The 23,553-nt window shown below is 40.5% G+C and overlaps 1 protein-coding gene across 1 annotated transcript in view; it reads left to right on the forward strand.

Moving 5' to 3' along the window:
- The window catches only part of Ptdss1 (phosphatidylserine synthase 1), a 54,785-nt gene that overhangs the window by 9,921 nt on the left and 21,311 nt on the right, over window positions 1-23,553 (forward strand). The window contains exons 2-6 of the mRNA XM_069991110.1: window positions 2,916-3,007; window positions 9,803-9,847; window positions 12,752-12,876; window positions 18,003-18,161; window positions 21,764-21,915. Of these exons, the coding sequence (XP_069847211.1) occupies window positions 2,916-3,007; window positions 9,803-9,847; window positions 12,752-12,876; window positions 18,003-18,161; window positions 21,764-21,915 (573 nt within the window). The remainder of the gene's footprint in view (window positions 1-2,915; window positions 3,008-9,802; window positions 9,848-12,751; window positions 12,877-18,002; window positions 18,162-21,763; window positions 21,916-23,553) is intronic.

Here is a 23,553-nt window from a genome sequence, read left to right on the forward strand (position 1 = left end):
ATTTTTCCAGTATATGTGTATATATATATATTTGTATACATGCATACATACATACACACATACAGTTTACCTTAAATTCTTTCAGTCATCCAGAATGTATGCTGGTGTAGTTTGAATTACAGACTCTCCCTTCTTTTCCCATGCAATAGTTACTCACTTTTGCCTTGCCTTTAATTTGTAGCTTTGGTGTTGTCCAAGTATTTCTTACACTTTTGCAACTTCAGGTGACAGATAATCTCCCAATGGGGCAGAGTGATCCAGGGAGAAGACAGTCATGTTCAGGTTGTATACCATATGTGGGTACGGATACAGGCCTTGCAGCTTTGGGCAGCTGACTTGATCTTCCTGAGCCGTTGTCACTTCACTTTGAAGATGTGGTTGATAATACCACATCTGTCCGTTGGGTGTGACAGAGGTAATGCCGATGCACTGCCTGTGGGGGTCTAGTTCAGTAGACACTTGATAGCAGGGGCTGTTGTTACCACCATCCTAGCTATATGGAAGATGTGTTCCTTCCCTGGGCAGCCATTCTTCAGTCACAGCTGGTGTTTTGGAAATCACCCTGGCAGGTTCCCTGCTGAAGCCAAAGGGCAATTCAAACACCCTGGTAAGAATGAGGCTGGCATTTGTAGGGCCATATTCATAACCTCTGGGCAGATGGCCAATTGTTAGGGTGTCCATAAAAATAAAATTGTACTTGTTGGCTCACGAAGGTGGCCTGATTCTGTGGTTTGGTTTTGTAATCTGATCTATGACAGTAACAGCACTAATTGTTCTTTTGTACTATCTGGGTGCCTGTGATGATATGGGAAATATTGTACGCATTTATTTAAGAACCCAGCTCCAATCCTGTTATACCTGTGGAAGTTGTTGAATATGGTGCCAAACTTAGCTGCCTAGACAAAAATGGACTCCTTATGTATGTGTATATGCTGGTTCTGGGGCTTGAGCTCAGCGTCTGGATGCCATCCTGAGCTTCTTTTTTGCCCAAGGTTAGTATTCTACCTCTTGAACCATTGCTCCACTTCTGGCTTTTTAGTTAGTTTATTGCAGATAAGAGTCTCAGGGACTTTCCTGCCGAAGATGGCTTTGAATCACAATCCTCAGATGTCAGCTTTCTGAGTAGCTGAGATTACAGCATGAATCATGGTACCCGTGAGCTACCTGTGCCCAAGCTGATTTTTGAAGTTAACATCTGTTTGTAAATGCATATCTTAGGACTGAGAGCTCAATAAGGAAATTTGTTGTGGTTGCATTCCACACCATCTCATGTCTTTTGATGATCTAGATTTTATTTTTCTCTGCAAACTTGCTTTTCCCTTAAGCTTTTCAAATAGCTCTCCTCTTCTCCCTAAGCTCAACTTCTTTGATCATCTTTAGTTGATTGCTGCTGTTTCATTGTGTCTAAAAGAACTCCTTCCATGTCATTCCATTTTCAAAACTGAAAATGCCTTTTTTAAACCTTTTTCTTCCCCAGCTTCTCAGTAACAATCAATAATTCATAAATCTTCTTCTGGCTGTCTTATTAGATTTTTCTTTTCCCCCTTTTGATTGCTTTTCTTCCATCCCAAGTGTGTTTCTAGACTCTTGCTTTTCTTAGATGAACTGTGAAACACCGAAGCCATCCTTATCTATCAAGGTGAACTTCCATTTGAGAAACTTGCTCTGGTTTTACACAATAAATAATCTCCCTAGTCAACAGCAGCCCACAGGTATGTGTTGAATGTTCTGCCAGGCTCAGAACAGAAGTGGGGAGTTGCCTGCTGCTTCCTGTGGGGGAGACAGGGACACAGAAGCCAACAAATGGGCTTGTTTTAGTCACTGGGTATTGAGACTACATAGGTCATGTGCTAGAAATGACAAGGCATGGCAGAGGAGTGCTTATTCCTTCTCCTTCTAATTCATTCACTTGTGGTCTGGTTTTAAAGCATGAATTTTGTTTTCTCTTTAACTTTTATGTTTACAGGTATGTTCTTATAACCTAGCAATCCTTCCTCCCCCCACACAAACACTTCATTATGCCTCATCCCTCAGAAAGCCAACTGCCCATTTTTAGGAATAAATTATGTTATTGAATTGCTTTCTTTTTCATCATCTTATGCTTCCTTTCTGATTCATAATTTTTTAGCCATACTGAGGTTTGAACTCAGGACCTCATGCTTGCTAGTCTGGTACTCTACCACTTGAGCCATGTCCCCATCTCTTTTTACTTTACTCATTTTTCAGATAGTCTCTTGGCGTTTTGTCTACGCCAGCCTTGGACTACAGTCTTCCTACCTATGCCTTTTGGATAGGTAGTTAGAAGACAGTCAGGTAGCATCACCCCCTTTTATTTGTTGAGATGGTTCTCGCTAACTCTTATCCTGGACTGTGGTTCTCTCCGTCTCTGCCTCCCAGTTTTCTGGGATTACAGACAAGCCCATACATCAAGCCCTTTTCTGATTCTTGACATTTTTCTTTGTCACATTTTATATCAACAAATATCATCTTTAAGACTAAAAGACATTTCTACAAAATAAATCTTATGTTTTGACATCCTAGGGTTCAATTCTCAAATGAGTGTGAGTAAGGATGCATAGTGTGTGTGTGTGTGTGTGTGTGTGTGTGTGTGTGTGTGTGTGTGTGTGTGTGTGTGTGTGTGCATGTTTTAGGGATAGAATGAAGCCTTTGTGCATTGTAAGCATACACAGAGCACTGAGTTATGCCCCCAGCCCTTCAGTTGTCTCTAGTAAAGAACTGAACGTGGTGGTATATTATGAGATTTGTGATTTTAAGACAGGAAGGTGACTAGTGAAGACAAGGACTTTGCTCAGAGCAGTCTCCCAGGGTTAGCTGGTGGAAATCTTGTTGCTTTCTGGTTAACTATTTTGACCTGAAAATGAATTCTCAGTGTTGTTTTTTTTTTTTATTTCCAGGGATGACTCTGTTCCTGAAGACAACATCTGGAGGGGCATCCTCTCTGTCGTCTTCTTCTTCCTTATCATCAGCGTGCTGGCTTTTCCCAATGGTAAGTGATGTCTTGTGCTGTCACGTTTCCCCTGCGCATCCTGTACTTGTGACTTTTTTTTGAGACATGAGCCATTTAGAAGCAGAAACTGGAAGATGGAGAAAAGAATAAACTGGGTTTTGTGTAGTAGTCAGAAGCCCAGGATTTGGAGGCAGTCTTGCTCTGCCACTGCTTCCTAGATTTGTGACTCCATTGAAGCCCCTGGCTTTCTTAGAGTGTTTCAGTTTATCTTCTGTGAAATGGAGATAACAAGGAGGTACTGTTGTGAGAGATAGCTAAACTAATACATGTAGAATCCCATGTATTAGTATGTTTTCCTTCTCTGCAACAAGATACCTGAAGCTGTGTGCTTTGTAAAGAAAAGAGGTTAATGGAACTCCCAGTTGTTTTTTGTTTGTTTGTTTCTTCCAAGTTGCTTTCTTTTTTTTTCTTAATCCTTCCTGCACCTTTCCCTAGAACATTCTATACGTATATGTCCTCTGATCATTTTTATTTATTTATTTATTTTTTATTTTTTGGGTCCAGTTGTGGGGCCTGAACTCTGGGCCTGGGCGCTGTCCCTCAGCTCTTCAGCTCAAGGCTTGCGCTCTACCACTTGAGCCACAGCGCCACTTCGGCTTTTTTCTTTTTGCTTATGTGGTGCTGAGGAATCGAACCCAGGGCTTCAGGCGTGCAAGGCAAGCGCTCTACCACTGAGCCACCTTCCCAGGCCCCTCTGATCATTTTTAAATGATCATTTTTGTGTTATATTTTTCTTTATACCTCTGATATTTGAGAATTATTCCAATTTTAGAAACTAAACATCCAGCACCACATTTCTGTCTCTAGTGAGAGTCCCTTTGGTTTCACGTTATGGCCGTGGCATAGTGGAAGCACTTACCAAAGGAGAGATCACACGGTGAGACCTGAAGCCAGAGAGACTAGGGAGGGGCCAGAATTGGTTATTATGCTAACAAGGGTCCCAAGAGAATTGCACTGATAATTTTTTGAGGGCAACACCACCAGTAATCTCCCACCTCTTAAAGGTTTCATCTCTTAGCATTGCCATACTTTGAGAGCAAATTCCCAGGGAGAAACCACATCAAAAACAAGCAAATTCTGCCCAGAGACTGACAGGTTATGAGCTTCCAACAAGCTGTTCTTTCTGTTGCTGTTATTTTTGTCAGCTGAGTTATAATACTCAATTATTGTTACTCACCTTCTCCCCACTAAGGAGTATTAATTAAATATTTCATTGTCCCAAATAGCCTATCACAACTAACTTTGCTGATTATATTTTGTAAGATGAATTTTTATTGTCAGGAAAAAAAGATAGTTGATTAAGCTGAGTGCCAGTGGCTCACGCCTGTAATCCTAGCTACCCAGGAGGCTAAGATCCGAGGATCACAATTCAAAGCCAGCCCAGCAGAAAAGTCTGTGAGACTCTTTATCTCCAATAAACCACTCAGAAAAAGCTAGGCCTTGTGGCTCAAGTGGTAGAGCGCTAGCCTTGAGCACAAAGAGGTTCAGGGATGGCTCCCAGGCCCTGAGTTCAAGCCCCAGAACTGTCAAAAAAAAAAAAGATAATGGTTATCATGAATGTCCCAACCTCCCAAACATGATTCTAGAGAATGAGGCAAAGCTTTTTTTTTTAAAAAAAAAACCAAGTTTATTCTGCAGCCATGTTTTCAATTGACTTATACTTTTTCTCTGAACTGTTTCTTTCAAGTTGCTTCCTTTTTTTCTTAATCCCTCCTGTACCTTTCCCTAGAGCATGCTATACATATGTGTCCTCTGGTCATTTCTAAGTGATCACTTTGTGTTGTGTTTTTCTTTATACCTCTGATACTTGAAAATTATTCCTGTCTTATAGGATCTGTTCCTCAGGCCAGCTCAGGTCCCTTCTCACACCCTGGGCTAGAACTGGGCTTCATGCTTCCCTGTGCTCCAGTCTATCTGGAGGACAGGAGTTCACAACACTCAGAGGAGCAGATGTTAAATGGGTGTGAATTGACTGAGAAAGAGCAGTTGCTAGTTTTTACTTTGATGGCTTTAGACTTCCTCTGAGTTACTTGGAGAGGGGTAGACACATGACCATTAGCTAGTCTTTGCTATGACTAGGTGCTGGGGCAGCTCACTGTGTCCTAGAGGGAGACCAAGGGCAGCAAAGAGTATGAGTTTCTACTTCCTACTTCTCTAGCTGTCTCTTCCCCCACCTGCTCCCCCCACACTCTCCTTTCACTTGTGGCTTAAAAAAATTCTTATAAAATGCTATATCCATCCCAGTATAGCAAATGGCCCTGAAATGCAAGTGTAATTTTAACTATTTCACTACATCATGGAAGTGAAACAGAGAAACCTGTTGGAGGCAGTTTAGTTGAGAGACTTCTTCTAGCAAGCAACCGTCTGTTTCCTGGAGATTGCTATCGACCACTGGTCCCACCTCCTCTACCCAGCCTTGTCTGTACCCCATGCCTGGCCCCAGCCTCCTCTCAGGAAGTACATGTTGACTTAGGTGATGAAGCAGAGCACTAAGAGGAAGTTCATGGAAGCAAGCAGCCCTCTCTTCCTTGTATCTCTGCAAGACTGACATCATTGTTAAAAGACGTCTGGAGGAAAGTGAAATACTAGTATTTCCCGAGCTTACCACTCTGTCTTATCTCTTCATTTGACTTCTTTGAACTCAGAAGATCACACCTTTTATTTTATTTGTTACAGAGTCTCCCTTATTATAACCCAGTCTGGCCTCAAACATAAGGTCTTTCTCCCTTCACCTCCCAAGTGCTGGGATGATAAGTATGAGCCACTATGCCTGTCCTAATCATGTCTTTTTAATGATAGAAAGTTATCCAGAGGATTTACTGTCTTCTAAATTAAAAAAGTGTATTTATATAATATATAATATATATAACATATAATAATATTACATATGTATTTCCCTCATTATGTGACTTCAACTTTGGTACTATTTCTTTGAAAAATAGTAATTCAGGGCTGGGAAGGTGGCTCAGTGGTAGAGTGCTTGCCTTGCATGCATGAGGCCCTAGGTTCGATTCCTCAGCACCACATAAACAGAAAAAGCCAGAAGTGGTGCTGTGGCTCAAGCGGTAGAGCACTCATCTTGAGCTGGAGAGCTAAGGGACAGCGCCCAGGCCCAGAGTTCAGGTCCATGACTGGCAAAAAAAAAAAAAATAGTAATTCATTCTTAGGTCTGAATATGCTTTCAGATAATTTTATTCTAAGTTTTTCTAAGTATTCTAATTTTATTCTAAGTTTAAAATAATCATTCTGAAAAGAAGAAGCAAGCTAAAAGGGCATACCCGGGTCTCTGGTTCAAGGTACAAATGGGTCACTGTTGGACAGGCAACTTCTTGTTTGGGTTAAAAAATTATATTTCCCCAAATTTTCATCCCTCATTATTTATTTACAAGTATAACCATTTCTGGTTAATCAAACACAATCTTATACTTTTTGAGATAGTTTTAAAAATGCTACTTTTCTCTCATGGCATGCTAGCTCTTTTGAGATTAAACTTGATTGTAGTATCTGATGGAAGATTGATAATAGATATTAAAAAGTGGCAGTCTTTTGTTTCTGCTTCACCATCTGAAAGGTGTCCCATTTCTTCTATATAATAAATATTATATGTTATAAAATATATTTTATAATACATTTAATATATAATGAATATATTATGAACATGTTAAATACCATATAGTTCAAGCCCCACGACTGACAAAAAAAAGAACATGTTAAATACCATATAAACTATAGAAAATATTTTATTACTATATCACTATATTTTATTAAAAATATAGAAAATAATTTAATTAACAGGATAATTAATACATAATTTATTATATTACAATAATAAATAATATATTGCTTTACATATATGAATATATATTATGTATATTATACAACATAAACATTATTTTACACATAAAATATATCTGTTTTATATTATATTATGATAATATGCATTTATATTATAATATATAATTCTGTATTTATAATATATATTAAATGTCACAAGTATAAATATATAAATTTATATATAAATATATCAAATATATAATATGTAGTTAATATAATATAAACTGTATTATATTATTATAAATTATATTGTATTATACATTATTTTATAATAAAATAAATTTTATTACAATTATAATGTAAGATTATTTTATATTATAATAATAAAGTAATAAAATAGCAATGGTCTTACTGTAATAAAGCAATATAAAATAAAATTTATTAAATTAAAATAATAATATGCATTTATTATATGCTAGATATTATACACATAGGTAAATATAAATATATAAATTGATATAAGTATATCCAATATTTTATATAGTTAAAAATAAGCTGCATTATATATACATTGCTTCTTAGAAGGTAGGTAGCTTTGACAAACCTCACAATTTAGGCTGGGTGGGAGTGGGGTGAGGCATACTTGATGAATGTATGGCAGCCTGGATTGGATATGCGGTTGTTATACAACCTGAATTGGATTTGATATCACCTACTAACAGTGCTACTTTATATCCCAGGACTTTTTGTCACCCTAAGTGGGTGAAACCTTCTAGTAATTAATTACCTGCTGACATCTCAGAAGGCATCCTAGTCCCTTTGCCTGGTCTTTCCTGTTTTCCCTCACCTTGCTCATGGATTTCAGTTCTTTCTAGTGTCATCAGCACTAAGCACCCTTCTCTGTCTCTCTCCAGTGTACAACTGGCACTGAAACCAGTCCTGACTCAAACCTTGGACTCCCCCTTGCTTCTCTTCCTGAGGTGACCCTGCACTGTAGTCATAGGAGGCACTCAGAGTTCCTCACCACTTAACCTGCAGATTGAGTGCATCTCGACCACAGGCACAGAGCCCTGTGGGCTGCATGGCCCAGTGCAATGCTCCTGCTTCAGAGTGGTGTCAGTAAAACTTGAAGGCTGTGTGAACAGGAGAGTCCTCTTTCTGCACTCAGGAAAGTGCTGCTGTGATCTCCAGGACTTGCTTGTGTCTGACATTCTTTCAACCTTGCTTCCTAAAAGAGTTCCTGCATTTTTACCATTTCAAAGGAGATAGCTATTTGTAACCCTTCCTATAATTCTCACTTATCTTAGAACTCAGCATTAAAAAAGAGTTGAGGGGCTGGGAAGGTGGCTCAGTGGTAGAGTGCTTGCCTCGCATGCATGAGGCCCTGGGTTCGATTCCTCAGCACCACATAAGTAGAAAAGGCTGGAAGTGGCTCTGTGGCTCAAGTGGTAGAGCGCTAGCCTTGAGCTGAAGAGCTGAGAGACAGTGCCCAGACCCAGAGTTCAGGCCCCACAACTGACCAAAAAAAACAGAAAAACAAAAAAAACAACAACAACAAAAATAAAATAAAAAAGAGTTGAGATGGTAAGGGAGCTTGATCTGCTTTTTCTGTTTACTTTCTGCTTTTAAACTTCTAAGTCTAGCCCTTTTCTATTTGTTAAAAATAATGTTGTTTCCCTGTCTTCACAGGTATCTATCTATTCTGCTTCATAGATATAATTTTTGACCAGTTCTCACCATCCAAGCCCTTCCTTCTGCCATCCATAGCTCAGGAAGCAGATGTGTCTGGATGAAGCAGAGTATCACTGTGGACAATCAGCAGTGGAGTACATTTGGATTTTGGTGGATATTATAAATCGAGTTCTTGAAATGAGCCTGATTTGTCAAAAGAAAGTAGTTAAAAAATGAATTCCAGAACAAAAATTAAAATGTGATGGTTGCCTAGGCAAGATTAAAGGTTGCAAGCAACAGAAGTTGGCTCTACGTGTTAAAGGATGTGGATAGACTCATCTAGCAAGGAAGGCTTGGAAAACAGGGGCCAGGACAGACTTTAAGGAATAGATCTCTCCTGCCAGAAAGGTGGGAAACAAGCTCAGGTGCCCTGGGCATGTGCAGTTCATAATGTTGGCAATTCTCAAAGAAAGACCTGGGAACCCCAAACTAGGTAGGCTCCCAACAAGAAAGAGCACTGCTTTTTATGGATCTGTGAGTTGTAACTTTGCAGTTAGAGATAAAATTGCTTTGTAGCTCAAGGCCTTAGCTTACTTGCTTCTTTCCTTTTATGAGTATTGGTGTATCCCTTGCAGCAAAGGTAAGTTTTGTCCTGTGATACGTTGGATTTCATTTGTGTGGAATCTAGGTCATAAGAAAAAGCCACTGTACTGGCGTGTTCCAGGGACCTCGGTTGTTGCTGTTGTTGTTGTGGGTTTTGTGTGTGTGTTTCCAACACATAGGCTGTTCTTTTTCATTTTTCAGCCATCTATTGAGCCTCCCCTCCCCCCACCCACTTTCTCTTTCTCTCACTCCCTGCTTAGATTCAGACATAGACACACACCCACACCCGCAGATACTGTCCTGAACCCCCTTCTCTGTCTAAGGGGCAGCCAGATTTCCCTTGAGAAGCAAAATGTGTATTACACATGCCAGCGGCCAGCCTCCTGACCTCCTCAATGTTACAATGTTGTTACCATGGGAAGTTATGTTCCCACTTTTGAAAATAAATCTTTACAAAACTTCCTATGCAAAGTGGAGCCTGTGATGATTTCTGTAACTAACTGTCACAGTGTGGGTAAAACATTCCAACCTTGACTTTGACCCTAGAGTGGAAGGCAGGGAGAAAGGGAGGGAGTGAAGGAGGGAGAGAGGAAGAAAGGAAGGGAAGGGAAGAAAATGGAGGCCTTTTTGCTATTGTTATCTACAGGTAGATCATCGGGGTTTTCTTCAGTTTTCTCCTGTTTCAAACCAGTTTATTCTTTCTGACTTTTTATGTTCTATCTGCAGGTCCATTTACAAGACCCCATCCAGCCTTATGGAGAATGGTTTTTGGTGAGTTGCATTAGTAGATGCAAAAAATATATTCTTTAAAAATTTTTTTTCTATGTGTTACATCACAGTTATACTTAACCATTCTGCAGTTAAACTTTGTGTTTGTTTTGGTTTTACTTTTTTAGTGTGCCCAGTACAGATTTTTTATTACATGTCTTTGACAACAACTTTGATGTTGCTTTTAATGCTCTCCACATACTGGCTCCTCTCCACATGCCCCTTTTGATGTCATGGCTCTGAGTGTGCACAGGTTTGACTCCAGCAAATTCCCCTCATTTTCCTTTGTGCCTCCACCCTCTTAATACCCAGAATGTTAGTCTTGTCAGCTTGAGGGAATGCAAAAACAGCAGCAACTCAGCCTCCTCAGCGCTGTGAACATGAGAGAATTCTGACAAAGAGCCCTTATCTGAACTAGTCTATGTATCATCAAGCATGTCAGTACTATCTTAGTTTCATTTGATTTTTTTTTTGAGTTCCAAAAAGGGAAATTGCCTGAATATAAAATAAATCTTCAAAAAGTTCGACTGTTTGTCTTCATCTTACTTAAACAAGACATCAGATACAATTATTTTAGGCTTGGGAAATATGATCTTGTGTAAAAACGTTAAAAGGATTCCAAAGAATGGTTATTTTGCTAAGTGCTTCCTGTCTTTCAACTGTCAGAGATCCTCGTTCTCTGAGTTTACTGGTGGATTTTCACTCATTATCTCCTCACTGCAAGTGGCAGTGTAGCAGACCCTGCTGGCCTATGGGCCTCCATGGAGGATCAGACACATAGGATGTTCCCTGTGTGTCCTTGGGAGCCACCCTTAAGTCAGGGGAAGGAAGATAGCTATAGTGGACAAATTTTAACAAATCTTATCAGCTGTCACCATTGTTGAGAAGTTAGTTAAAGCTGGGTGAGGGGCACTCACGGGTGACTGCTTTAAAGCTTGAGTAGGAAGGGGAGGCTTAATTGAAATTTTGGCAGTAAAGAAAGTCCAAGACATCTGGGAGACGCCTTCCAGCCAGAGAAAAGCTGCTAAACTGGCCCCACAGCTAGGAAGATCTTTGCATGTTCCAAGCCAGCATGGCCTGGGTTTATTGAACACAGAGAATAGTTAAAAGGGAACAGTCAGAGTTGGCAGGTGGGGGTGGTGGAGAGGGGTAGGGATGGGAAGGGGGAAACAAAGGAGGAGGCAACAATGCTTGATAAGAAATGTACTCACTATCTTGCCCATGCAATTGTAACCCTTCTGTATGGCATTTTCACAATAATAATTTAAAAAAAAAAAGAAGCTTTTGAGGGTGTGGGCCAGGTGGGGAAAAGGGTATGTGCATTGGGAAATCTCACCAAAGTTTTTCCCAGAGGAATGGTGCAGTTGCACATATATTTTTAAAAAGAGTCCTGGCTGTATTATACTCACAGTCCACAGACTGTGTATTGCTGCTTAAAGTGTTAAGTTACTTTCAATTCGTTTGGCACTTGTGAGGTGTTTTTTGTTGTTTTTTTTTTTCTTGTTCTAATGATCGATCCATTGTAGCTATTGAGCAGTTTATGTCTTAACTTGAGAGCTTTTCTGGAACATGAAATCCTTTAATAATCTGATAAGACCTGTAGACCTTTCCCCAGGACCCGAGCCAAGTTTGGGGTGTTGTGTTTCAAGGCCATGTGTATGAGTGTGTGCATGCCCACTGCTATGTGACCTGTGCACATCCTACTTGTGTTGTCCAGACCTTGAAGCTCCACTGAGAATTCAAGCTTAAGACCTTTTATATCACAGAATGTTTCTTTCTCCCTCAAAATAGTCATTTTCAAGTACATAAAGGGACTTTAAGGTGATAGCTTATAACAGTGACTGGTACATCAATGTAAGGCAATTGCCCTAATCACATGCCTAGAAATTTGTATTCCTGGCCTCAGGGATGCATATCGTGTGGATCATTCCTGGTCCTTCTTGGCCTCTCTGCCCTTCCTGAGGACCCAAGAAGCCCCATTGGGCAGCTTGCACTGTAGCACTTTCTGGAAAGTGGGGCCTGCCATGGCTGTCCTTTTCGGGGAGTGTCTCTTTAGGATTACAGCTGAGCCTGTGCTTGGGGCAGCTGTGCCCTGAGGTCACATGTATTAATGTAATGTCTTCCTTCTTACAATCTCAAGTGAAAAAAGTGGGAATGCCCCCGCCCCCTGTGCTTGACTTTCAAATCTTTCTGAGATATGGTGCACAGAGTTTGAGTTTTTTGAAATTGAATTCCCATTCTTTTTTAGTTGACATGGTACATGGTTATTAGGTTAGCAGTTGTGAAGTGCTATGACAGGAATATGAAGCCTGAAAAGGCTAATTATTAATATGGAGGGCAAATCTAGGATGAGAGGCCCAAAGTCTACTACCCATGGTGCACCCAGCGAGACCCAAGGCTGAGATGTCCTCAACCCAGCTTGAGCCTGTCAGCTCCTTTGGTCTCCTAAGATGTTTCCTAGGTCATCTTATGTCCTCCTCATTTACCCCATTGTGGCTCCCCGCTTGTCACTTCAGTGCCACTTGCTCATCCCCTCTCTGCAGGCACCTGAGCCATATTGTCACAGATATTCCTTGTGGGACCTCCCCACAAGCCCCACATAACCTTGGTGGCCAATCTTTCAAGGCTCAGTTCCAATTTTGTTTGCTCAATGACAGTTACACTGATTTCCTCTCAATCTGACTTAGGACTCCAAATCAGCCTCCCTGGTTAAAAGAAAACACCTGGATTCGGATGTGGCTCACGTGGTATGACACTTTCCAAGCCAGGCCTTGAGTTCAAACCCTAGTATCAAAGATATCTGGCTAAGGTCTCCATGGACAATGTTGCAGTAATCACACGGATTGAATTCAAGTCGATGTGTGTTGTGTATCACTGCTAAACACAAACCTACTTTTGTTTCTGCAGGACTCAGCGTGCTCTACTTCCTGTTCCTGGTCTTCCTCCTGTTCCTGAATTTTGAGCAGGTCAAATCCCTAATGTATTGGCTAGATCCAAATCTTCGATATGCCACAAGGGAAGCAGATATCATGGTATGTATCTATCAGTGGCACTGGAGAGAAGTGGGTAGACTCTTGGGTGTACGTGATAGACCTGGCATTTTACGTTGGTTCTCCATAATTCCTGTGTACAGAGTTAAATCGTGGACTTTCAGGTGAGCTATTAGGTTGCATGGTTTTCAGAAGTGATATGATCCAGGGAAATGTAATCTTGTCATGAAGGGAAGGCACATACATTAAGGAAAGTAAAAACGTTTTTCTCAGACTTGTGCCTAAACTAATATTTTTTTGGTACTGGGGTTTGAACTCAGGGCCTTGTACTTGTTAGGCAGGTACCATACTACTTGAGCCACAGCCCCAGCCCTTTTTTGCTTTACCTATTTTTCAGTAGGGTCTCAAGTTTGTACCCAGGGTTGGCCTGGGATTTGAACCCTCCTACCTATGTCTCCTGCTCAACTGGGATTATAGATATGAATCACCAAGTTTGTCTTATTGCTTTAGATGGAATCTTGCTAGCTTTTTGTCTGGATTAGCTTCAAACCACAATCTTCTTAATGTCTGCCTCCTACTCCCTCCCTCCCTACCCCCCTCTTTCTTTCTCTCTCTCTCTTTCTTTCTTTTTCCCTCTCAATATCTTTATCCTTCTTTCTCCCTTCTCCTGTCTTTCTCTTTCTCGTTCTCTTTCTCTCTCTCTTTCTCTTTCTCTTTCTTTGTGTGTATACCAGTACCAGGCTTGAATTCAGGGCCCCATGCTCTTGCTTAGCTTTATCTCAAGGCTGGGTCTCTACCGCTTGAGCCATATCTCCAGTTCTGGAATTGTAATTGGAGATTATCTCAAGAATTTGTCTGTTCAGGCTGGTTTTGAACTGAGATCATCAGATGTCAGCTTCTTGAGTAGCTAGGATTATCAACATGAGCCACCAGTGCCCAGCTTAACTTCAGTTTTCATAAAGAACAATTAAAACAAAGACAATGCAAAAGTTATAAGTAGCAAGAAGAACAGTTTGTCGTAGATTTCTTATTCTAAAGTCATGAATGGCAAAAGATGATTTAGTAGCTTACAATGATGATAATTGTATTAACCTTCCATTACTGTAACAATACCTGACAGAATCCATTTAGAAGGAGGAAAAGTCTGTTTTTGTTCACAGTTTTGGAGATCAGTTGGCTATTGTCAACTGACAGGCGTCATTTGGTTTGTGGCAAGGCAGCCCATTGCGGAGCACGTAGCCGGAAGCTGCTGTTCCTCCAGGCAGCTGAGAAGCCCAGGGATGGCATCCCACAGTTCCCTGCAAGGGCATACTTCCATGACCTAAGAACCTCCCACTTAGGCTCCACCTCTTAAAGGTTCCCCCACCTTCCTGTAGGAGCAAACTAGGTACCAAACACTTAACACAAAAGCAGTTGGAGGACATTGCAGCTCCAAACCACAGTAGTAATGAAAATGATGATAGCAGTTCTGGTTCTCGACTGGTCACTTTATTGATAGTCCATATAAGCCTGTCATACGTGTGCTCAGTGTTTGTTATCATCTCATTGAGGAGGAAATGGAAGTTTTAAGGTTAAGTATGTCACTCAGAGCTCAAGCTGCTATCTCTCTGGCTTCAAAACTCCATTTCAGTTCTGCTAGTTACAATTATAAAAAGTACTAGCATATTCGCAAGAGCCTTTGAAAATTGAAATTGGGAGGACGATATTCCAGATAAAATATTTTCCCAGGCATCATTTTTAGGCCTTTGAGCAAAAGTGATCATATTTCAAAGCAAACCAACTTGCAGATGGTTGTGCTGGTGCCCTGTTGATCCAGTTCCCCCAGCTGCGAGAAAGAGGCTGGATCCAATAACGTACTTGACCTCTAGCTCTCTTAGTAATCTCTTATCACAGGAACATCTAAGTGTCACAATTATAACTGCAACTGGCTTCTGAAATCTAGTCTCCCATAATACCTACTTCTTCTTGCCAAACTAAGCAAAGCATGAGTGTATTAGATGCTTCTAGAGGTCTGATTGGAGCTGGAATGGCCTGTTCTCTCTCCCTCATCAGTTTTTACTTTCTGCAGGTCGTTTTTACACTTTTCTGTGGAGAAATGCTTTCTACATTGCAGGACTTGTAGAAAAAAAGTTGTTGGTACAAGACTGAGAGTCTGTGGCTCAGGTCCTGGGGTATCTGTTCTCTGTATCCTTCACCCTGATACCCACTTACCTTGATAACTCTGGCCACTGAAATTCATACTCCCTTTGTCCTTAAAATTTGTTATAAATTAAAATGGTGGTAGGGAATTTTTAATAGTTGGACAGTTTGCTTCTTTCTAAAATAACGATTCTGGCTGAAGGTGTGCTCATTGGTACAGTCTGCTTTGGCATGAATGAAGCCTGGGTTGGATCCCCAACACAAAATAAGTCAAGCATAGTTCTTATTGTATTTAAAAAAAATATGTATTCTGCCAGGCACTGATGGTTCATGCCTGTAATCCTAGCTACTTAAGAGGCTAAAATCTGAGGATTGATGTTGAAAGCCAGCCCAGACAGGAAAGTCTTTGAGACACTTATCTCCAGTTAACCACCAAAAAGCTTAAGTGGGAGTATGTTGAGCCTACCTTGAGCAAAGAGACTAAGGGAGAACAGGAGGCCCTGAGTTCAAGCACATGTGCGCACACACACACACACACACACACACACACACACACACACACACACACACAACAAAAGTAGACACGGGGTAACTAGTGAAACATCTTTATAGTGTTAAGCTGAAGGTCATTATCCAGGTATATGTTACAGTATCATCTGTACTTTATTATATCTCTGAAACATGTTACAACTTTAGAAAGCCATTGCAAAAATGTGAACACTGCAGTGTTATCTATGGAGAAGAGGGTGGAGCCAGCAGGATTAGCAGGAGGACAGGTGGCAGCATCATCTTTACTTACCATTAAGTCATATACCTGACTACTCAGCCCATTTCCAGGTACCTCTTTCTTCAGGTTCTTAGACTTGTGCTGTGGGAAGCTATTGGGCTCTACTACTGCTGGACCTCTGTGTCTGGGCTGAGCATCCATGGAGTCATCCTACTGTAGCTCACAGATACTTAGAAACAATGTTTCTCTTGGATTATTTCTCCAGCAAAACAGTTGTAGCTATTTAGAAAGCATTTGTATTTCTAGTACTTCTTTAGATGAGAAGTACTCTGGAGATAATTTGAAGTATAGAAAGGATATGTATAAAAAATGTGCACATTTTGTATAAGAGACTTAAGCATCCATGGATTTTAGTATCCTGGGGTATCCTGGCACTGGTCACCAGGAGACCAAGAGACAGCTATAAATTGTAGTATCCCCTAAGCCTTTCCCAGGACCAGGACCTCAGGTCATTAACATCTGCTTGTTAATAATTCTAATATTAGTATATACCACTGGCTCTTTATATTTTTAAATGACCTCCTGTAATTGAAGTGTAGAAGTGTCATGGCCCTCCCAAAACCACCTCTAGCCTATGTTGAGAGTAATCTGACAGTAGATATCCCCAGTCTTGACCCTATGTCCTGGTCTAGCCTCTGAGCCTCCTATTCCAAAGCAGGGAGAGGGAAGGGAGGTTGAGAAATTTGAGGATAGTGGCACCTTGTTACTTTCTTTGCCTTGATATATGGCCTGCGCTAGGATGTTCATGCATCAGCCTGGGAGTCCCTGTGACAGGAAAATACTGTTGAGAATCTGAGAATCTCTGCAATGCAGTGCTGTTTGTGTGTTTTAAGCTTTGACTTACTCTTATTAAATCTTCTCTCATTTTCTCTAGATTTCCCACTTACACATAGTAATTTCCCATCCCGCCACTTTTCGGAGGTAGATTTAAAAAAGTAAGTCCTTCTAGCTGTGCAAACTGCAATGCCCTCTATCAGAGAAGGAGATCAGATATGGTAGGATTCAGAAGAGAATGGGAAGCACTTACTCTTTTCTTCTCTCAGAAAGTGTTACTTCTAGATTTTGAGCCTGGCACACTTTGTAGGAATTTTTTTTCTATTTGGGTTGATAATAGGTAGATCTTTCCCAACGCTTACTATCAGATTTGTTTTGAGAAGAAAGGATATGAAAGGAAGAGATTGCCTTGAAATGTGTATTGTCCTATAATCCAAAGGTATCTACTTTTGTAAGTATATGGAGATTTAAAATTAGTGAGAAATATATGTCATAGTCAAAACAAGAAGATGGAACCAAATTTGTTTTAAAGCCTTAGAATTTTCTAGTATTTGAATTCTGTAGAAGCTGATGTATTTTTAGGTGGGGAATTCTGTTTTCTTCCTATCTCTGAAGGTGGAATGATGGCAGTTCTGCGCTTCCAGTAGAGCATTTCAAGCTTTGCGTTTTCCTCAGAGTTCTATGTAACATTTACCCCCCCCCATTATTTTCATTCTTTGGTACTCAACTTAAAAAGTTTATTATGACCTCCTCTTTAAATCATAATCTTTAGAAAAACATGTTAAATTTCTTTATCTACTGGAATTCTTTATATTTCTGTAACTGGCTTTCCCTTACTTGCCTTGTGGCCAGACAAGTGGTCTGTGTAATGTGACTTCTTCAAAATGCCTTGAGACTTTGTAAAATTATTTTACTTCTCATTCTAGCCCAGCATTGCAATTCAGAGCCAAGTAATTATATGTAAATTCTAATACTTGCTCATATTCTCCATGAATCTTGTTTTAAAACTTTCTTAAAAATCAGGTACTGGTAACTCTTATCTGTAATCCTAACTACTCAAGAGGCTGAAATCTGAGGATCCACGTTTGAAGCCAGCCCAGACAGAAAAGTCTGTGAGACTTGTATCTCCAATTAAATACCAAAGAGGGTAGAAAGTGGGAGTGTGACTCAAGTGGTAGAACATCAGCCTGGAGCATAAAAGACCCTGAGTCCAAGCCCTAGTAAGTGGGGTCCTAGTAACAGACAGACAGACAGACAGACAGACAGACAGACAGACACACACACACACACACACTCACACACATATACACACACACACAAACACACACACACAAATAAACACATAAATTCAACAATATATATAAACTTGGTGTCAGATCTTGTGAGTTCTTTGATTCCACACCTAAATCCTGGGAGGAAGTTGGTTTCTGCAATTCTGTTCATTTTCCGTTTTTTCTCTGTTCAACAGGAGTATGCTGTGAACTGCCACGTGATCACCTGGGAGAGGATTGTCAGCCACTTTGATATATTTGCCTTTGGGCATTTCTGGGGTTGGGCCATGAAGGCCTTGTTGATCCGCAGCTACGGCCTCTGCTGGACAATCAGTATCACTTGGGAGCTGACTGAGGTAAGAAATGGCCTGGGACGTTTCTGGACTCCATTCTACAATTTATGTGTATAGGAGGCAGAGTGGGCAGATAACAGGCAGTCCTCTCTCCAGCACTGGGATTCAAAACTCTACTTACCATCCTATAAGAACATTGGATACTTTTTGTTGTTAGTGGTGGTGGTTGTGGGGCTTGAACTTAGGGCCTGGGCACTGTTGCTGAACTAGTGCTCTACCACTTTGAGCCATAGGTCTACTTCCGGTTTTCTGGTGGTTAAGTGGAGATAGGGTATCATGGACTTTACTGCCTGGGCTGGCTTTGAACCGAGATCCTCAGATCACACCCTCCTGAGTAGCTAGGAATTCAGATGTGAGCCACCAGCATCTAGCCAGAATACCTTTTTCATAAAAAAGAAAACTAAACAAAATCCTCACTTACTTAAGTCTGCCTTGATGCCATAAATCTTAAAGAATATTTTCATTTCTATGAAATCAAGCTAAAGAATGGAGTTAAAATCCCAAGTGAGATAAATAAATAGGAGGACTTCTGTATATATGTAAGTCATTTTGCCCAAATACTAGTTTCCAGTTTGGGAGAAATGGAACAAGGTGTTCAGGAATTATAAGGGCATCCAAAGATAATTTTCTCACTGAAAAATGGCTTCCCAATATACTCCATTATCTGTGATCAAAGGTTTGTCTTATTTAACTAGTGCAAGAGATATATTTTTGAGAATTTTAGCAAAATGAAATTTGGAGGCCATGCTAGTGGTTCATACCTGTGGTCATGCTACCCAGGAGACTGAAATCTGAGGATCACAGTTTAAAGCCAGACCAGGCTGGAAAGTCCATGACACCCTTGTTTAGCTACCAAAGGGGGGAGTGGGGGGAGGGAACAAATGAAGCTGTGGCTCAAGTGGTAGAGTGCTAGCCTTGAGCACAAAAGCTCAGGGACAGTACCTAGGCTCTGCATTTAAGTCTCAAGACCAGCACAAATGGAAAACAAAATCATTATTGTTCAGTTTTCTGTCATTATTAATCAGCCCCAAGCAACAGATATATAGTATAATTCTTGGTGTCAATCACTGTCTAGACCCTAACTTAGAGAAGTGTATTCCTTAGATGTCTTCTGTCAATGTACCTTTCACCATGTTAGAAACTGAGAGTCTAAGGTCACTGCTGGCAAGACCACTTCCCTTTGAAGACTGTTTTGGAGACTTTCCAGTGACGTCTCCTGCCTTCTCATAGTTTGTTGTTGATCTTTGGCCTTCCTGGACTTGTAGTGGCATCACCAAGATTGCTGCATTCATGACTAGCCTCCCTGGTGTTCTGTATATACAGACAGCAGTCAGAATGGATAAGTGACTTACTCTACTCCATGAGACCTCTGCAATGACTCCACTTCCAAATTAATTCACTTCTGAGCAATTAGACATTAAGAATTTTGAGAAGATACGGTCCAACCCTTCCAACTCACTGCTCAACACCTTTCATATACAAATTTTCATATACCAAAAAAAAAAGGCGCCAAGACAGCAATGTATTATACTTGTCATACAGGTCAGTGTTAGCCAGGCTTGCAATCTGCTTGCAAAGCCTGCATTCCTGCCCTTACACCACATTCTGCCTTAGAGACCAAGCCTTCTCTTCACTCAGTCACCACATGACTTTAGGCAATGCACTTGGACCTCAGCCACCATTGCCTATTTTTGCTCCATCTTACCCACCCTTCAGATTAGACATTCTGCCATCCCATCTGCCCTTGTTCCCCTTCGTGTTGTGGTCCCCAGGTTATACCTGTAAAGTCCATCAAAATCTTCTCTCACTTGCATCTGATCCTCCATTATGTCTTGTCTACAGTGCTTGTCTGAATACTCTTTGTGGCCAAAGCAGATCTTCTCAGGCCTCAGATGAAGACCTCCTCCTCCTAGAAGCTCTTGAGCAATTAATTGTCCTTGGCTCTTAAAACAAAATCCAGACTTTGAGACAGCCTTTGAGGTTTGTGGGGAGTTGGGCACTGCCTCTCTGCCCAGCCTCACGGAACTCCTGCAGTCCAGCCATCTTTGCTTTCTCTATTTTGAAGACCTTGGGATTTTCCCCACAGAAGCCCTCAGCCAAGTAAAGTCAAGTCTCATCTGTGCTCCTCACCTACTAGCCTGTGCCTCCAGGGCTCAGAATCTGAAGAAACACTCTCCCCACCCCTACATTAGCCAGATCCATGTTCAATCCTGCCCCCTCTTCCTTACATACCACAGACAATTCCTTCTGAGTGAATGAACACAGTTCCAACTCCTCACATTGGTTCTCAATGCCTATCTTACACTAGAATCTAGTACCTTCCAGAGAGCTACTGGACTAGAGAGTATCCTTCCTGGTCATTCATAGATTTGGTTCAGAAAACATGTTGCTGGCTTCTCCTTCAGTATCCTGCTTCCTCATTAGGTCCAGATCCCCAGATCTTCCCTGTGACTTAGTTCCTGGGAATGTACCCCATGGGTCTGGTCAGCTCTTCACCCAGTGCTTCCACTAGTGAAGAATGTAGCTATGAGCTATCTATCACCTGCCATCGCTGACTTGGAGCTTCTCAGCAGTATGCACCTTGAGAAGGAAACCTTATATTTATCTTTTGCTTATAGCTTGCAAAATGGTTTCATGGATACTAGTTTGACTTTGCGGTATTTATTCTATTACTTAAGAGGTCTGTGATGACAAGAGTCATTTCTTTCCAGAGAATCTTCTGGCATGGTCTTTCTAGTTTCACCTTCTTAAATTAGGCCTTCACACAGCAGGTCATGCTGCTCTGCACACAGCTCAGATACACTTTCTTTTTAGAGAACAGAAAGTTCCTAAAAGTAATCTTCCTGTTCCTCTTTCTGGAATGTTCTTATTCCCTAAGTGCCTTTTGAAATCAGTCATTTCTGATTTTAATCTTCCCACTTCAATATGTCTTCCTTCAAGAAGCCTTTTCAACTTTACTTATAAATGAATCTCTTTTGCCCCAGCTTTCTCTATACACGCCACTCTTGTAATACTTGCTTGAGTCAAGCCTAGTTTGTGATTTGTAGTTCTTTGGGTACACATCTGACTTTACCCCTTGAGATCAGCAACCTTGACTTCCTTCTGTCTTACCACGGTGCACATCGTGTACGCCTAATAAAAATAATGTCATCAGTCTGTGGGAGATGTCCTGTTACGCTCAGTTGCCTTCATTTCGAATCAGGGACAACCCTTCTGCTTTTGCAGTTCACTCACTGGTTTACCCACAAATGTATGGAATATTTCCAAAATGCACAGCTTGAATTCTCTCAAGCTGCTCATTTTGAGGATTGTGCCAGTACTTTGTTGTTGGGTACATACACTTTTTTAAGAGGCACTATTGTTTTTTGTTTTTGTTTTTGTTTTTAAGCCCAGTGTCAAGTAAAGAAAGCTGTTGGGATACACATTGTTTGCAAACCATCTGCAAGACTCGGATTACAGACTTTGAACATAGAGAGGGGTGGGAGAGGAAAGAACACTTGCTAAAACCATGTGTGATTGGAAGGAAATGTGGCATTCTGCGTGGCATCCCAGTTTTGCTTTTTTATTTTTATTTTCCCCCAACAATCTTCTCTTGTGTTCCTCAGCTTTTCTTCATGCATCTTCTGCCCAATTTCGCGGAGTGCTGGTGGGACCAAGTCATTCTAGATATCCTGTTGTGCAATGGAGGCGGCATCTGGCTGGGCATGGTCGTCTGCCGGTTCTTAGAGATGAGGACTTACCACTGGGCGAGCTTCAAGTGAGTCCTCTTCCTCTTCTTTTCAGGGTTATTCACACTGTTGCCTAACATGTTGAAGTGCTTTGTGAGGAGTGATCTTAGGTGGGGTCTTTGATGATAAGGAATAAATTCCACATTAGCAATTGGAACTAACAAATAACTGTAATCCTAATTTCAACCATTCACCCAGAAAATGCTATCCTGTTACAACTTTCCTCTTTCTCATCCTGTATATGTAGAGGATTCAAGACTTCCTTAATTTCAAAGTAATTCTCAAGTCTGTCCCTTCCCTTTGATTTCTATTTGCCTCAGCCTGTGTCCTTGGATTAATTAGTCTCTGGTCCCTAAGGGAAGCCCTCCTTCCCATCCCAACCTTTCTCACTCTAATGCTTGAGTGTTACCCCCTGTGGTGGCTTTTTCTGGTCTTTAGGACAAATTGTATGTCCGTGGGCTGTGAGGGAGGAGCTTCCGATCTTCCCAGGTACCCAAGGCTTGTGACCATGCACCTACTCCTTGATCTCTTTACCTAGGATTCAGTCCATTTCTGGGGACCAAGCTACTCATCCTTCTTGTTGCTCACTCACTTTGGGAAGACACTTAATTATACTCATCTTCCCTATTTCCAAGGAGAGCAACACAAGTCACTGTTGTTACTTTATTCTGCTTGCTCCCCCTTGCTTCCCAGTTTATGACAGGAATCTGCCATTTGATAAAGAAGAGAAGCATGGAAGTGATCATGAAAATAGTAATTGTTTTCACCACATTTAAAAGTTTAATTTAAAATATGAGCATTGCCCCATGTTATACTATATTGTTCTGAAAAATGATTTTACAATGCTTGTAATATCTCAACATATAGACAAACTCATTTCCTTTATGGTTCATTTGTTCTTTCAAGGTTTTTTTTTTACTTCTATAAGAAGGCTACAATGAAAATTCTTAGACATATATCTTTGTGTGTATCATTTTTTGTAACCAAATTCTTAGAACCATGGTACACAGTTTATATTTTTACCTACTATTTGTGTGTCTGTGTTTCCATTCACTGTTTCCTTGAATTTTTAAAAATTTTAGTCAACTTGATCCTATATAAAATGGTGTGATAATGGATTTCTAATCTAATATTTATTTCTCTTAGCACTCCTTTTTAAAGTTCTGGGATATTAACAATTTGTAGCTTTATTTTTCACTTTAGAATTTTCTTTTTAATTCATTATGTGGTAGATTTTTAAGTTAATACTCCAAAAATTTTTATTCTTTTATTAGGTAATGTGAACCTATATTTTCTTCTAATCTTTAATAGTGGTATCTTTTTTTTTATTATTATTGTTCTTATTCTTATAAGTAACTCACTTGATATTCCTCAAATTTATTTCTGCATGTGCTGTAAGGGCGAGATTTCACTTCACACTTATTGCCATAGCTAACTAATTTTTCCCATCCTTGTATTAATAATTCATTCTTATGATACTGTCTTGAACAGATTTCTTCATATTTTCTAAGGCAGTATGTGATAAGACATCAGTCCTGAAGGCCAACACTACAATTCTCTTTGTCTCAAGGAGAGTGATACTGAAGCTCAAGTTTAGTGATTTTCCTGATGATCAGATAGCTAGCAAGCTATGGGATCCATATTTGTACCAGGCTGACCTTCTCAAC

The sequence above is a fragment of the Dipodomys merriami genome, unplaced genomic scaffold, assembly GCF_024711535.1.
Source record: "Dipodomys merriami isolate MVZ:Mamm:240054 unplaced genomic scaffold, mDipMer1.0.p SCAF_4, whole genome shotgun sequence".
Taxonomy (NCBI): Eukaryota; Metazoa; Chordata; class Mammalia; order Rodentia; family Heteromyidae; genus Dipodomys; species Dipodomys merriami.